Source organism: Melanotaenia boesemani, chromosome 15, assembly GCF_017639745.1.
Source record: "Melanotaenia boesemani isolate fMelBoe1 chromosome 15, fMelBoe1.pri, whole genome shotgun sequence".
Taxonomy (NCBI): Eukaryota; Metazoa; Chordata; class Actinopteri; order Atheriniformes; family Melanotaeniidae; genus Melanotaenia; species Melanotaenia boesemani.
In genome coordinates this window covers 28,565,002-28,580,604 of record NC_055696.1, presented here as the reverse complement: position 1 = coordinate 28,580,604, position 15,603 = coordinate 28,565,002, and the positions used below count along the sequence as shown (strand labels likewise).

Here is a 15,603-nt window from a genome sequence, read left to right as displayed (position 1 = left end):
TTGGCATACAGCTAGCTAGTATGCAACTTGCATACAGCAAGCACTGTATTTAGCTGAAGTCAAATTTTTCTCCCTGTATAGAGACACAGAATCTAGTGTATAATTCAGCTGCACATAACATGTTGTTCTTAACAGTCGGACTATATCTCAGTTGAGTGCTTACTTTTTAAACAATATCAGCAAATTAAATATACACGACTTATCTGTATTTTTGCATGCCTGTCGAGCTTTTTTGTTATCTGCTGCTGTTGTAGAGCGTATGGAGACGGCAAATAAGCAGCTCGCTTCTAAAGAGTGTGATGGCTCAGAGGACAACCGCAAAACCATCTCCCAGCTGCTTGCACAGAGTGAGTCTCGCGCTCACACACACTCCTTTTTCAAGCATCCAGCATTAAACTCCTGCTATTTTCCTGTAATGATATCAGTGTAGGAGTCACTCAGTCTATTTTGGGTTGATCCTTTACTCCAGTGTGTCAGCAGCTTTTTGGTTCATCTGAAGTCATCTATGTCAAAAAACAGCAAACATATTACTACATAAAGCCATTTACATAGATTTATTTTCTGTGTGTTCAGATAAAGAAATGCAGCGTGAAAAGGAGAAATTGGAAATGGAGTTGAATGCACTGCGCTCCACCACCGACGACCAGAGGAGACACATAGAGATCCGAGATCAGGCCCTCAACAACGCCCAGGCCAAAGTGGTCAAACTGGAGGAGGAGGTGAGGCTTCTTGCACTTCATTTGTCCTGTTTTGTTTTGGTTTTTTTCAGAAAACTGATTAAATGGATAAAGGAAGAAGTCTATATAAATTTGAGTTACAACATCAAAACCACGTTCACAAAAAAGAGTAAGGAATAATGATATTAAACTGTATCTTTGTTTATGGCCGTTTCAGTCAGTTTTCACTCTTTTATTAGTTTTTTATGATAAAATAGGTCTAATTCTGCTTCAACTTAAATGTGAAAGTTAGTAAAGCAGCCTTGATTAAATGTATATGGTGTATGTATGCTTGCAGCTGAAGAAAAAGCAGGTTTATGTGGAGAAAGTGGAAAGGATGCAGCAGGCGCTGGCTCAGCTACAGGCAGCATGTGAGAAAAGAGAACAACTTGAACACCGACTCCGAACAAGACTGGAAAGAGAACTGGAGTCACTTCGCATGCAGCAGGTAACACACCTGGATTTTACTGACTCTATTTCAGTGTCATTTTGTGGTCATGTAGCGAGAGGTGAAAAGGTATTTATTCATTTTATGAGATAATCTATGTCAGAGTTCTGTCATATGCTGCTGAAAAATTGTATAAATTTCTGTTCTCTACCATAATAACCATTAATATACAAAATAAAACTTTATTTGTAATTGCAACAAAAAGTGCAATGAAATTACTGATCTCAACTAACTTGTTTATATGTGTTCATCACTATCTTTGCAAACAATGAGTCACATCGACTTTCACTCAGGTGTGTTTGCTCATTATGTTTAACCCCTTATGGCCTGAAACATCATATGCTCACCATCCAGTTTTTTCAGGTCTAACTTGCTAGTACCAGGCTGGACCCTCCTTTTCCCTCAGAACTGCATTAATTCTGAATATATCCCAGGGACATTTTGTGCCATTCTTATTTTCATGCCATTGAAATAATGGATATGTTGATTGAAGGGATATCCTTTTTGGATCAATTTAGAGTTTTAATAAAAACTTCCATATTTGATCCTCAGGACAAAAAATGCCCCATTGAAAATCATTACAAATGCCATTTTTGATGCCATATTTATTTTAATATAAATAAATGCACTCCTTTGTTAGGATTTCATTTTAGACTACTAGACTTCATATTTGTTATATTTGCCATCAGATTGTTGATTCTCTGCTTGCAAATACTGTGTTTGCAGCACAGAAATACGTCCTCGCGATGTGTTTGTTTTCACTCGCAGGTGTTAGTTTACTTACTCGTATCACGTACATATGTACAGGTGTTTATCGTACTCAGGTGCATGCTCTGTTTTCAAGCAAGCCCCTTTTGGAAACATCGTATTGGAATGTCTATTGAACTTGTAAAATCTAAAGCACCTTATCTGTAGCTACCTTTCTTATGAACGGACTCCACAATGGACTCTGCATTTACAAGCAGAGCAGATGTCTGACAGCAGAGTAGCCTATGCCGGTTCTATTTAATGTTGACCTTGTACATGAGAAACCATTTAACTCTCAGCAATTTAAAAGCCTGGCGCCAACAATATATCTGTAGGGGCCTGAGTCAATGTAGGGGAAACTCTGGAAACATGTCTCAGAGATTTTGCTGCATATTGACATGACAGCATCACACAGTTGCTGCAGATTTGCCGTCTACACATCCATGATGAGAATCTCCCGTTCCACCACATCCCAAAGCTGCTCTGTTGGACTGAGATCTGGTGGCTGTGGAGGCTGTTGGAGTCCAGTGAATCATTGTCATGTTCTAGAAAGCAGCTGGAGATGATTTGAGCTTGGTGACATGGTGTATTATCCTGCTGGAAGTAGCATCAGAAGATGCTACACTGTGGTTGTAAAGGGATGGACATGGTCAACAATACTTAGGTAGGCTGTGGTGGTTAAACCACAGCTTTCTGAACTGACCTCTGCCTCGTGGATTTCAGAACCTCAGTCCTGTTTGCTGTCTGTTTCTTTTACTCAACAACATGTTGTGTGTTGATTTATTATTTTTTCTTCCTTCTTTTTGCCTCCTTCAATCGCAGCGGCAGGGAAGCTCTCAGAACAACAGCACAGTGCCATCTGAATATAACGCCACAGCCTTAATGGAGCATCTACGAGAAAAAGAAGAGCGTATTCTGGCTCTGGAGGCTGATATGACCAAGTGGGAGCAGAAGTACTTAGAGGAGAGTGTGATGAGACAGTTTGCCCTGGATGCTGCCGCATCTGTTGCAACTCAGAGGTGTGTGTTTCTGATTTTTAGATTAATATTAAAAAAATTTTGAGGTCAAAAATATACATACATATTACAAATCTTGGCATATGCAGATGTAGATCAAGGTAATAGTAGGAATACAGCACCAATTCACAACAGTCATCTCAAGTCACTTTTACAGACACAGCCCAACTAAATCAAGTTCATTGTAGTCCAATTATAATCTAACTAAAGTAAATCCATTATATGATTCACATTAGTCCAGTTTATAATAACTGTGTTAATATAAAACAATTAATAAAATAATGACCTAGCTCAGGAAACCAATGGATTGGATTACATCTTCTCTTTGATTTAATCCTCCATCCTGAGCTGCACAAGGAGACAATGGAGAGGAAAATCTCAGTCAGAACCAGGAAGGATGACCATCTCCCTGAACCAGTTGGGGGTGGAAAAAGCAGGAAAGAGGGATCAACAAGTATGACTCTAAACCAGAGATACCTGCTAAGAAGGAAAAAGAGAAACACAAATTAATGACAACTGTCAGAAAGCACAGAGTGCATGTCAACAAGATTTTACATCAAGGAAAAGACAAAGTAAAGAAAAAGTTGGAGCGTGTGCTGGATTATAAGGCTTCATTAGTTTCATTTTACCTTGTCAGAATACTGTAATCTCATTTCACTTAACAACAAAAACAGCAGTGGAAGACTTTTTCTGTCAAAGATGTGTCTCCAGGTGTCCAGATGTGCTGTATATCTACACAGCTGTATACATAAAGAGAATTTCAGAAAAGAAAGGAACCTGTGAAAGAAACAGATACTTGACTGAATGAATTCATAACATTGCTTTGGTGTTTGAGTTTGTGGAGAATGAGAGGAAGTCAAAGAAAGGCCTGTAGGTGGCAGTATGGTTCCTTGGTGAATACAGAGCTCAGAAGTCTCAATAAAATCTTTCTTCAAAATGTTGTCTAGAGTCAAAGTGAGACCAGACTAACCACCTTGATAACATTTAATTTACTTTCTACTGGTAACATGATAACATACAGGCGAGTTAGAAACAATGACTTCTGTTCCATTTAAATGCAGTCTGTTCACGTTACAGAATTTGGAGTTTGCCTTGATGCATCTCTTGAAATTTGACCTTTGTATTTTTATTCCTCATGTCCCTAATTAGACCTGAAAACAATGGAAAAACAAAAAACAAAGACTGTAACACTCCTTCAGCCATCAGAGGATCTTCTGACTTTTTCTTTCACCGATGTACTGCAGGGATACATCTGCAGCAGGGATCAGCCACTCCCCCAGCAGCAGCTACGACACCTCGGTGGAGGCTCGGATTCAGAAGGAGGAAGAAGAGATCTTAATGGCCAACCGGCGCTGCCTGGACATGGAGAGCAGGTACATGTCAAATAATAAGTCATTCAGTCAAATGTTCAGATTTACCAGCCTCCTCCATCTGCATTTCCCCATAATGATGCTGCATTCAATGAACCTTGATGGTGGGATGCTTAAAATGTCTTTTGCTTTTCTTTCTGCTTCAATGTTAAGTTTACCTCAACATAAGAGAGGATGATGTTCTACCAGGACAATTCTCTATATCCCAACAAGGAAATTTGACTTCTTATTAGTGTTTCTTATTTGGAAATTTAAATTTCCACCTTGCAGAACTTAAAGTATTCCAGCACCATGCCGGATTTCTGGCTTGCAGAGTTTTTGTGACAAAAAAAACCAAAAGACTATTTAATACGTTAATAAGCACTAATGTGTTTGCACACTGGGGAGGAGGAGAATTGTGAACAGGTGACCATGCAGAGTCATTTAAATAAGGTAAATAACATCAGGCTGATAAGTTTTTAAATAATGGTGTTGAGTGTGGTTGTGAATGTTCAGACTTTAATAAAGTTAGCTTCTGATGTGTAATTAAACAGGCGATTCTACTACTTTTTGGGGATTTTGGCCACTTTAGACCTGCTGAAAAACTACAGGATTTTAGATGTTTAAATGTAGACTGAATTAGTGCATTAGCATGAAGATGTGTTAACACACAGTTCAGTTTAGGATTTGTGAAACCTTTTATTTTATTTGTGAAAATTCAAATAAGAGTTCGTTTTATGGGATTTTTTGAAATCTAGAGCACATTGGACCTGGTCTTGCTGAAATGACAGAATTATTGAAACACAGTTCCTGATTTGAGAAACCTTTATTCATAAAAATGCATATGAGGCCAATTTATTTATTTCTGTTTCATTTGCACTTAGACAATCTGGGGTCATCCCCCCACCCCTCCACGAAAAAAATAAATAATTAAATAAATAAATAAAGTTCAGGCTTGGGATAGTTTTTTGCTTTAACCTTCTGAACTTTTCATTAAACACAACATCAGAATAGCGTTAGCAGCTAAAAGATGGTTGTCCCAGACTTGTGGAAAACCTCATGTCTGATTCTAGATCCCAAGAAGAAGTATCCCAGCACACATATCGACTATAGACCAGTGGCCCTGAAGTCACTAGAGAGGCTCATGCTTAGGCACCTTCACACAGTCGTCGGAACATCGTTGGACCCTCTGCAGTTTGCCTACCAACCCCAGATAGGAGTGGAAGATGGCATGAACAGCACAGAGCCTTCACCCACCGAAAGGAGACAAGCAGCACTCTGAGAGTCATGTTCTTCCGCTTCTCCACTGTTTTTAATACCATTTAACCTGCGCCGATGAATTAGAAGCTACTGGGTATGCAGGTAGATGCTCCACTCGCAGCCTGGATCCACAACTACCTCACAGCATGTGAAGCTGGGAAAATCACATCGAACATCATTGTGAGCAGCACGGGATCGCTACAGGGGACGGTCCTATCCCCATTCCTGTTTACACTTTACACCTCAGACTTCAGGTTCTCTTCACAGTCCTGCCACCTGCAAAAGTTCTCGGATGACTCTGTCATCGTGGGCTGTATCAGCAGGGCCAGGAGGAGGAGTACAGGGGTGTGGTGGACAGGTTTGTGGAGTGGTGTTTACTGAATCACCTGCAGCTCAATGTCACAAAGACAAAGAAGTGGGTTGTGGATTTCAGAAAACAGAGGACGTGTCTGAACTCTGTTACCATCAGAGGTACAGAAGTGGACACTGTGGACAGCTACAAGTACCTGTGTCTCCACTTGGACAAAAAACAGGACTGGTCAATAGACACTGATGCAATCTACAAGAAGAGTCAGAGTCGCTTGTTGTTCCTCAGGAGGCTCAGATCTTTCAATGTTTGCAGGACCCTGCTGCAGACGTCTATGACTCTGTGGTATTCAACATCATCTTCTATGCTGTAGTGTAGGGCAGCAGACTGAAGACAACTGACACCAACAGACTTAACAAGTTCATCAGGAGAGCTGCATGTGTCCTAGGAGTTAAACTGGATTCTGTGGCGAATATGTCCGAGATGAGGGTGCTGAGGAAGCTCTGCAGTATCAGGGACAGTATCTTACCCCCTGCCTGCCACATTGACGTCTTGTCCACAGAGGAGCTCCACTGAACGCCACAGGAGGTCTTTCCTACCTGAGGCTATCAGACTTTACAACTCCTCCCCCTTCAATGGCAGGGAAACTTAAAAATTATAAAAATATTAGGAACCACATGACAGGGAAAAAAACACACAAGGATCTGACTAAAGGAAACTGAAAATCAATGGGTATAAATACACTGAGGGACCGATAAGGAACAGGTGAAGTGAATCAGCTAAATCAAACCAGTTGCACTAATGACAGGAAGCAAAACAGGACTAACAAGGGAAGGAACTACAAAAATAAAACAGGAAACCAGACATGACTGAGACAGAAAACCTACATAACAAAAAACTACTGAACCAAAAAACCAGGATCATGACACTGATATGTGATGGAGCAATTACAGCACGAGTTCTGAGTGGTGTTATAACATTTGTGGTGTTTCAACAGCTGGGGCCACTTTAACGTATGACTTTTAATGAAACTGTGGCTAAGCTGTAGCTATTTTAATGTAGTGTAGAACTGCCAGACCAGGGTTAGCTCTGGCTACAAACTCTGTTTGCAAGGCAACAGCTAAAAACTTTTGTGACTATGTACAAATGCAGTGTCCCTGTCAAATAATTCAAATAACTAAAGAGGAAATGTGTTACCTATCAGCTGCATATGAGGGGAATGCAAGTCATTTTGACATTTGGCCTGAGCTGTCAGATTATTTACTGTCTATAATCTAACACGGTAACAACATGCTGGACTGCAGATCACAAAAGAAGCAGATAAAGGAAGAAAAGTCACAGGTCAGCAGGCGACATGCTTGAATATATGAGAATAGATGAAGAAGAAGTGTCTCTGTGTAAAATCGGGGACTACAGGGTTGTCAGACCTTAGCAGGCAAGTTAACAGCTAATGCCAGCAGAGCAGACACACACAGCAGACTGTGTGACATTGCTTCACAAAGATGCCTCCATCCATCCATTGTCGATACCTGTTTATTCCAATGCAGGGCCATGGGAGAGCTGGAGCCAAATTAACAAAGACTTCTGGTCATAAAAAGAAATACCTGACAATGTGTTAAAATTAAGACAAAAAATGTACAGTGTCTTCAGAGTAGAATATATTTAAACTCACTTTGAAGAAAGATGAACTCCTAATTAAATTCCCAGAATAGTGATTGATCTAAACGTGCAGAATGACCTGTTTCTCCTTTTACTGTAGAGCTCAAACTCAGCTGTGAAGTCACAAATTACCACTAGATGAGTTTATCAGCATCTGGTTTTGTAGGTAAGCTGATGTTAGTTTCCAAAATGGTGGGAGCGAGGGGGGTTTCTACAGGACCGGAGGCTGAAGTCTCAGGACAGGCCTGAACAACTACAAAGCTCTCAAGTATCTGCACAAAGTCGCCAAACTAATAACAAAACCATCTACAGAACTTAGTGATCAGAGGAATTTCCAATGAGTTAAAGCCAAAACAATGTCAGACTGAATGAAAGTCAAGCAGCAGGACATGATGGAGCTTCTCATACTTTTTAAGCTAAAAGTGAAACAGACCTTACGTGACCTCCTGACAAAGTCTGCATGTTTTTTTTTAAATACAAGCAGATGTAATAGACAAGTCCTTTTGATTTTATTTAGAAAACAGAGTGATGTGATCTGGGTCCAGATGTTTTATTGTACTCTGAAGTCTGTCAGATGGAACTCAGTATTTTGGTTCAGCTTCTTCTTGTGACAGAAAAGAGTAGTACAAAAGAAAATTAGTCATTATCAAGAACATCCACAGAGACCTCAGTATATCATGTTATCTTGAGTGCGCTGTTTCCTTTTTATGTCAGTGTAATATGCCCTTCTACCCTGAACACCCTTGGTGCCATTAATAGACAGATAGTAGGTCAAAAAAATTTTGCCCTCAGTTCTTCTGACGTATTATCTGTTACATGTAAAACAGTGCAAAGTGATTACCATTACTTTAACACCTAATGTATCATATTCGATGCATGCAGTGTCTGAGACCTATTGCATTACATTACAATTAAAAAAAAAAAAGAACTCTGCACCAAACCCTGTTTTAATTTGCAAAATTAGGACTTCAGATTAAAAAGAATTGGATTTTCTCTCCATGATTTCTTGGGTCAGGTGTTAAAGAAATACGATGGACATAAAAAGTACAACAGAGAAAGTTCTAGTAACCACAAATGAGGCTTTCTGTTGGTAAACTGTACATTGTATTTTTTGAATAGCAGCTTTTTTAAATTGAGCTTGTATTTACATAACATTATTGACCAAGAGTGGTAGTTACTCACTGTCCATCAGTAACAATAACTAAGACTCAGTTTTGCTCCTTCTTAATCCAGAATAAAGAATCTCCATGCTCAGATTATTGAGAAGGATGCAATGATCAAGGTGCTCCACCAGCGCTCCAGGAAAGAACCCATCAAGTCAGAAGCACCATCTGCCATGAGGCCTTCCAAATCCCTGATGTCCATCTCCAACTCTGGCTCCGGTGGTTCAGGGCTGCTTTCTTACAGCCTCGGATTGAGTAGTTCACCAATCACTGAAGAACGCAAGGACACCAGCTGGAAGGGCAGTCTGGGTAAGAACCAACTGTCTGTTTTTTAGTCATGTGACATTTCTAACCCATTTAGAAATGAGAAAATGAATCATTAAGTCTTCTGACATGACTCACATTTCTTTCCAAGGTTATTACTGCTTCATTCAGACATAACATAGTTATAGCCACGTCTATATTGTTAGCACAACGCCTTTAAAATGCCAAGAATTAAATAGTTTCATATAGACAGCTACAAAATTTCTTAATTGAACCAGCATTTCCTCAAGAAGCGTAGCAGTGGTAGGCAACTCTGCTGTCAGACATCTGCTTTGCACGTGAACACACCATGCAGAGTGCAGTGACAGGGAGAGAGGCGGGGCCTAATTAAACTTCATTAGTTAAGCCCACAGGCGAGCTAAACTTCGAGAGCATCCAACAAGCTTATTTCGTGTGGAATCCGCAGAGAGGAAAGGTGGCTGCCGACAAATTGCTTCAGATTTTGAAGCTGAATAGACATTCCAATAAAGTTATTGATGATGAACAGCAAACACGACGCTATGTAACGTTAAGTAATTGGTCCTAACGCTACTGTGAGCTTATGAAGTTGACACTGGTTAGGTTAAAGCAGGGGTGCCTAAGTCTGGTCCTCGAGATCTACTATGCTGCAACTTTTAGATGCAACCTTCTCCAACACACCTGAATCAAATGAATAGCTTGTCACCAGGCCTCTGCAGAGGTGAATGACATGTAGATGAGGGAATTCAGCCATTTAATTCAGATGTGTTGGAGAAGGGATGTATCTAGAAGTTATGCATCTAGATCTGAAAGGCCAGACTTGGGCACCCCTGGATTAAACAATGTAGTCTATTACCTACGCACCATAATGTATTAATCACTGGTTGCAATTTTAGATGAGCCTGTTAAAATAATTTTCAAAAAAGTGAAAGGCAACCGAGGAAGAGAGCGCCAGTCAGGTAACAGTATCAATGCCACAAGGTCCATACAGGATTCCTGAGCCATGTCTAATAATATAATACTAAAGTTTTGATATCCTATTCATGTACTTGACCACGTGAAATTAATGCAGTTTTTACCTGACTTATTTGATTATGTAATGTTTGACAGGCAGGAGTAGCCCGAGGCTTAGGTGCAGAACAGCATGACAGTGTGAGGTAGAGGAAGCAGGAGAGTCAGGTGGAGGAGCAGGGGAGGCGAGTGGCATCAATGAAGGGAAATAAAATGACAACAGCCAGAATGCAAATTGTGTCACTGACACTTTTAACTTAATAGATGTACGTAGATGAATCGTAATTAACCTGTTGTTTAAATGGTTTTTGTTCATGATAAAAAATAAAATAAAAAAAGTACACATTGGCATCAGTTACAGAAGGAGTGATATTGAGAATTGGTATGTGGTCTGTGGTAATGAAACAATATCAGTTACGGTTTCGTTATTAGTATAACAAGCCCGATATATTGAGGTGTACATATATATATACATCGTAAAAATATCTAGATATGAATCTTCGCTCATATCACCCAGTCCTAATTCCAGCCATAGTAGAGCATTTTATGTTTTTTTTATCTTTTCAGACACACAGAACTTTCTGCTCACTTGTTGATGTTTGGCTGCTTCTGATTGGCCATTACTGTCAATTTAAGCTCTTTGATTGGTGGAAAGTTTGACAGGAAGTGGCTTCATTTCCAGGTCTAAATAGAGGTCTCTTAGCAACATAGTAGTGATAGTGATGATTTTTATTATGAAAATGTGATAAAAAAGAGTGGTATTATCATGGATCACTCATTGTATATTTACCATGGGTGTGCCTAAAACCGGTCCTAGAATGCAGCTGTCTTGCAAGTTCTTGCAAGTTTCTCTGATTCAGCACACCTGAATCAGACTGGTTAACAGCTGGGTTAACATGCTTGGGCGGTATTTGACAACAACTAGTTGAGAAGAGCCATTTAGTTTGAAACAGGTGTGTTGATGCAGGAAACTTCTAAAACCTGCATGACGGCAGCCCTCAAGGACTGCAGTTGGACACCCCTGATTTAGTCTCTGGATAAACACAATATTTTGTGGCTTTGTTCATGTAAAAATAAATTCCTTCTGGAGATCACCTAAAGAGTAAGCTATCCATCACAATTTACCCCACAGAGTTACACACTACCGTTCCTGAGAAACTGTTGATGAAAAAAGTGATAGTGCTCAGGGACGCCAGCGGCCATCTAGTGGAGTTTTAAAAGTTAAGTGAGAAATCACTCAAAACTCCTTCTGCCATGGTTTTGATGAAAACCTGTTTTATGGTTTTTCAGGGGTTCTGCTGGGTCCAGAATGTCGCACAGAGTCTCTGAGGACAGAGTCAATCTCATCATCCCCCTCTCCTGTACTGTCTTCGACTCCAATGACTGCAGGCCACTCAAAGACGGGCAGCAGGGACAGCTGCATGCAGACCGACAAGGCTCAGGACACCAGCAAACCCAACACCCCAGCCCCTCAGAGTATGACGCTGCCAGCCATCCTGTCCAGTCCCAGTCCAGTTTACATCCCTGACCGTTTAGCAGGTCAGCTCACACCATCACACATGTTGGAGGTCGTGTGGGGGGTCATAATGTGGAGGAATGATAATTTGAACAATAGGGAATCTTTTACCATCTATAAAACCATTATATATATTAAAAGGAGCATTACAGAAAGACAGAGTCTGTCAGATATAAAGATGGACAAAGTTCATGAATCTGCAGTGTTCACAGAAAGTGACAAGTTTTCCCACGTCCATGCAGTGAGTTACAGTAGAGAATCATGTTTGGGTTTAATGCTGGGCTGCCTGAAGACCCCAAGATCACCAGCGTCCAGTTTTGTCCAATGCACACAGAGATTCCCTCTAATTCTCTGAATGTTTTGATAATATTATACGCAGCAGATGGTGGCATCTTCAAAATCTTTACAATTTTTACACTGAAGACTTTTTTCTGAAAATGTTCCAAAAGTTTTAGACCCAGTTTGTGTCAGATTGGTGAACCCCTTTCCATCCTTACATCTAAGGGCTCTGCCTGTTTTCTGTTGTCAAAGAGATGTCTTTGCCAGGACAAAAATGCAGCATATTTGTGTATACACAATTTTCTAGTAAAAATAGCACTTTATATTGGCAAATTTTAGATGCAGTATCTCACAAAAGTGAGTACATACTTCACGTTTCAGCAACTAGAAATGTACAACTCGTATAGCAGTGTAGATTTACTGTTCTCTAAAAATTGCTCAACACACACATTTTTGTAGAAATAGCTGGCAACACAAGTGAGTACACCTGACATTGAACTTTCTGCATGTGTCCAATGTGTCACTATTTTCCTGTGGACCCCAGTGTTATTCAGCACAGCCTTCAGCCCTCTTGGGTATGGAGTTCACCAGAGCTACACAGGTCATTACTGGAATCTTTTTTCCACCATCACATCACAGAACTGAGGGACACTGGACACCTTGTACTCCTCTACCGTCCACCTGAGCCCCACAGGTGCTCATTGAGTTCAGGTCTGGAGACATACTTGGCCTTTCCATCATCTTGAGCTTCATCGGCAAAGAGGTTGTCATCTTGGTGGTGTGTTCGGGGTCATTCTGATGTTGGGAAACTGTCATGTGGCCCAGTTTTCTGATGGAAGGGGATCAGATTCTGCTTAAGAATATCACAGTACATGTTGGAATTCATTTTTCCCTCAATCAAGCCCAGTTCCCCAACGCTGGTAGCACTCATGCAGCCCCAGGCCGATGCTACCACTGCCAGGCTTGACTGTAGGCAAGACATGATTATCTTGCTACTCCTCACCAGAGAGCCCCCACATATGATACAGTATGCAGCATCAGGTCTGATCACTGACAGACTCACTTCTTGCTTCTTCAGCCTCTGCAGCAGTGCTGGCAGCACTCGTGTCTGTTTTTTTGATGCCAACTTCTGGATATGATGCAGAACACAAGGACCAAGCTTCTTTAGTCGAGCTTGGAGAGGCCGGTTCTAACTGGAACCCTTCTTGAGAAACTGCTGCATGACCTTGGCCACCCTGCCGTTGCTCAATTTAAGGGTGTTACCAACCCAGGCCATCTTTGTGGAGAGCCAGAGAGAAATCATTGCCACCTGGAGTCATGCTGAAGAACCAGTGGTCAGTGTGAGAGAATTGTACACAAAGCACCATAATTTAACAGCTCTAATCCATGTTAAACATGTTTGAAGGATCCGGTTAAACAGGTAAAAACATAAACATGATAAACATTTTAACAACTTGTACAGGTATCACTCACTTGTGTTGCCAGCTATTTTCTCACTTTTGTGAAATAGTATATCATGAGTCAGGTTTAATACATCTAACAGACCACTTGTATTCAAGAAATGCTGATTTTTTTTATTTGTTTTGAGCTGTTAATGTTTTAAAATGATGTTTGTCATCTTTGTGTAGATGTACCAGTATTTCACAGCAGCACTCTGGAGCGGAGGTTCCCCGTCCAGTCCCACCCAGAGCAACCAGCCCATCCTCCAGTTCCACCAGCCCAACAGGAGGTCGACACAGACATGGTGGAGATCCTGATTTGATCCCATAATCAAGAAAACAAAAATCCATGAACCAAATAAATGATTGGATGGCAGCTCTGTCATGAAAGTAAGCCATACTCCCAACAGCTCTGTCTCCATTGACAAATGTGCTCCAAAACCATTTTAACTTAGTGTTTTCCCAAATTTGTTACTATTCTACATTTCCAACCAGACTGAGGACCGGTACCAGTGTTGTTGAAGCAGCTTTCCTAATTAAATGGCATGTTTAATGTTTATAGCTTCGTATTTATTTTCCAATTACACCTTCCTTCAATTCTTTTGAGACTTTCTTGTTCCATGTAAATGCAAAAGTTGCTAAAAATATAAAAATAATTTTTATTTTTTAATATATCACATATAAACTCAGCAAAAAGTCTGTAAATGAGTGTATGTTGGATTATTTCTTTGTTGTAAAATTACTTATTGGTAATAAATCTGATATCGTTGGAATGACTGTTAATTGCCCTTTTAAAATTTAGCTTTCAACCCTGCTGCTCGTCCCACAAATGCATTTTCCTTACAAATGCGGCTTCATTTAAAAGCAAAATAAACTTTCCAGGAGTAGAGAATTTATAACCAAGAAGCATTGTTACACTAAAGAAATAATCCACCAAACAATAATTTACTGAGTTTTCTGCTGTTATATAAATTAAGTCTCTATAAACTGACAGAATTAGACGATGATGAGACCTAACAATTCTCATTACAGAGCAAAACTACTTTCACACACAAATGTCTAAACATGTTTTAAGTCTTGTGCATTCATTCAAGATAAAGGGTTCCTCTGTCATGCATGATGTTTAACCACTTTTTGTGGATCAGTAGGGTTCAGTGTAACCCAAGTATGCAGACAGTTACAGCAATAACTTGCAAAGTAATGCTTTTCCCCCACAACATTCAAAATAAGTGACGGTGTTAAACGCTATTAGAGAAAGCTGCTTGTTTCTGAGTAATTGGAATAAAGATTATTGTTGTAAATGGAAAATTTGGTGAGATTAACTTCATCGGACCAAATGTATTTCTTACAATTTGTAGCATTTATTGCACAAAGTGTTTATTTTTACATACATATATCACTTAATAATTTCGACTTTAGGTATGTATGTGTTATTGTCATTTTACTTTAGATAAACATGGTACTTAGGCTATCAGAAATTATGTAAACTGTAATGCTTTAAACCATTTTGTAAGTTTGAGTGAATGAGTAAATGTGTTGTGAGTTATTCACATCATTGAAACGTGTTGATAACCACTCTGCCAAACAGCTAAATAAAATTTGGTTTCAAAACCACAAAAACCTCAGCAGTGTTCTTTGCTCTGAGATGCTGGGGGAGTACTCACTGAAGATGCTGCTGCAACTTTGTTTTAATTGAACCAAACTGCAGATAGATAATATTTTCTCACATTCCAGATGTGCACCATGTTATCAACTGTTAGATTGTCTAACTTACATTTCCACTGATTACCAGTGCATAGCTAGCTCAGCAGTGTGGGAGGGATAGACTTCATCTGTAAACCCTCCATTGATTCTCCTAACTGGGGTTGGGTCACGGGGGCAGCTGCCTAAGCAGGAAAGCCCAGACTTCCCTCTCTGCAGCCACCAGATCCTAAGGCATTCACAGGCTAGTCTGGAGTTGTAGTCCCTCCAGCATGTCCTGGGTCTTCCCTAGTGTCTCCTGGTTGGACTTGCCCAGAACACCTCACCAGGGAGGCATCAAGGAGGCATCCTAATCAGATGCCTGAGTCACCTCAACTGGCTTTGATCTGTAAACTATTTGCTTATAAAACCATTTGCATAGTTGCATGTCACCACTTTGAAACACATTGAAGTTTTCCTGACTTCAGTTAAAAAGGCTCTTCTGATGTGATGCAAGAGGATGCTACACATCAGTATTTATCAATGGTAAGCCTGTTGAGGATAGAAGTGATATTTTGGGATGACTAGGGGACAGAACCCTTGCTACCAAACCATGTGATCTTTGTCTAATCTGTGTTTAACAGGTCTTATGTCAAAAAAGCAATCCTGTAGTGATGAAAATACCCCATCCAGGAAAGGACTGTGTCATCAGCATAGAGGTTAATAAGAAA

General features: G+C 40.2%; 1 protein-coding gene across 1 annotated transcript in view; it reads left to right on the top strand.

The window, feature by feature from the left end:
* Positions 1 to 14,801, top strand: part of amot (angiomotin) — a 30,726-nt gene extending 15,925 nt beyond the window's left edge. Inside the window, exons 5-12 of the mRNA XM_042007899.1 lie at positions 255 to 347; positions 574 to 719; positions 1,015 to 1,164; positions 2,734 to 2,930; positions 4,172 to 4,300; positions 8,736 to 8,974; positions 11,249 to 11,497; positions 13,382 to 14,801. Coding sequence (XP_041863833.1) covers positions 255 to 347; positions 574 to 719; positions 1,015 to 1,164; positions 2,734 to 2,930; positions 4,172 to 4,300; positions 8,736 to 8,974; positions 11,249 to 11,497; positions 13,382 to 13,515 — 1,337 coding nt within the window. The 3' untranslated portion in view covers positions 13,516 to 14,801. The remainder of the gene's footprint in view (positions 1 to 254; positions 348 to 573; positions 720 to 1,014; positions 1,165 to 2,733; positions 2,931 to 4,171; positions 4,301 to 8,735; positions 8,975 to 11,248; positions 11,498 to 13,381) is intronic.
* Positions 14,802 to 15,603: the final 802 nt, after the last annotated feature.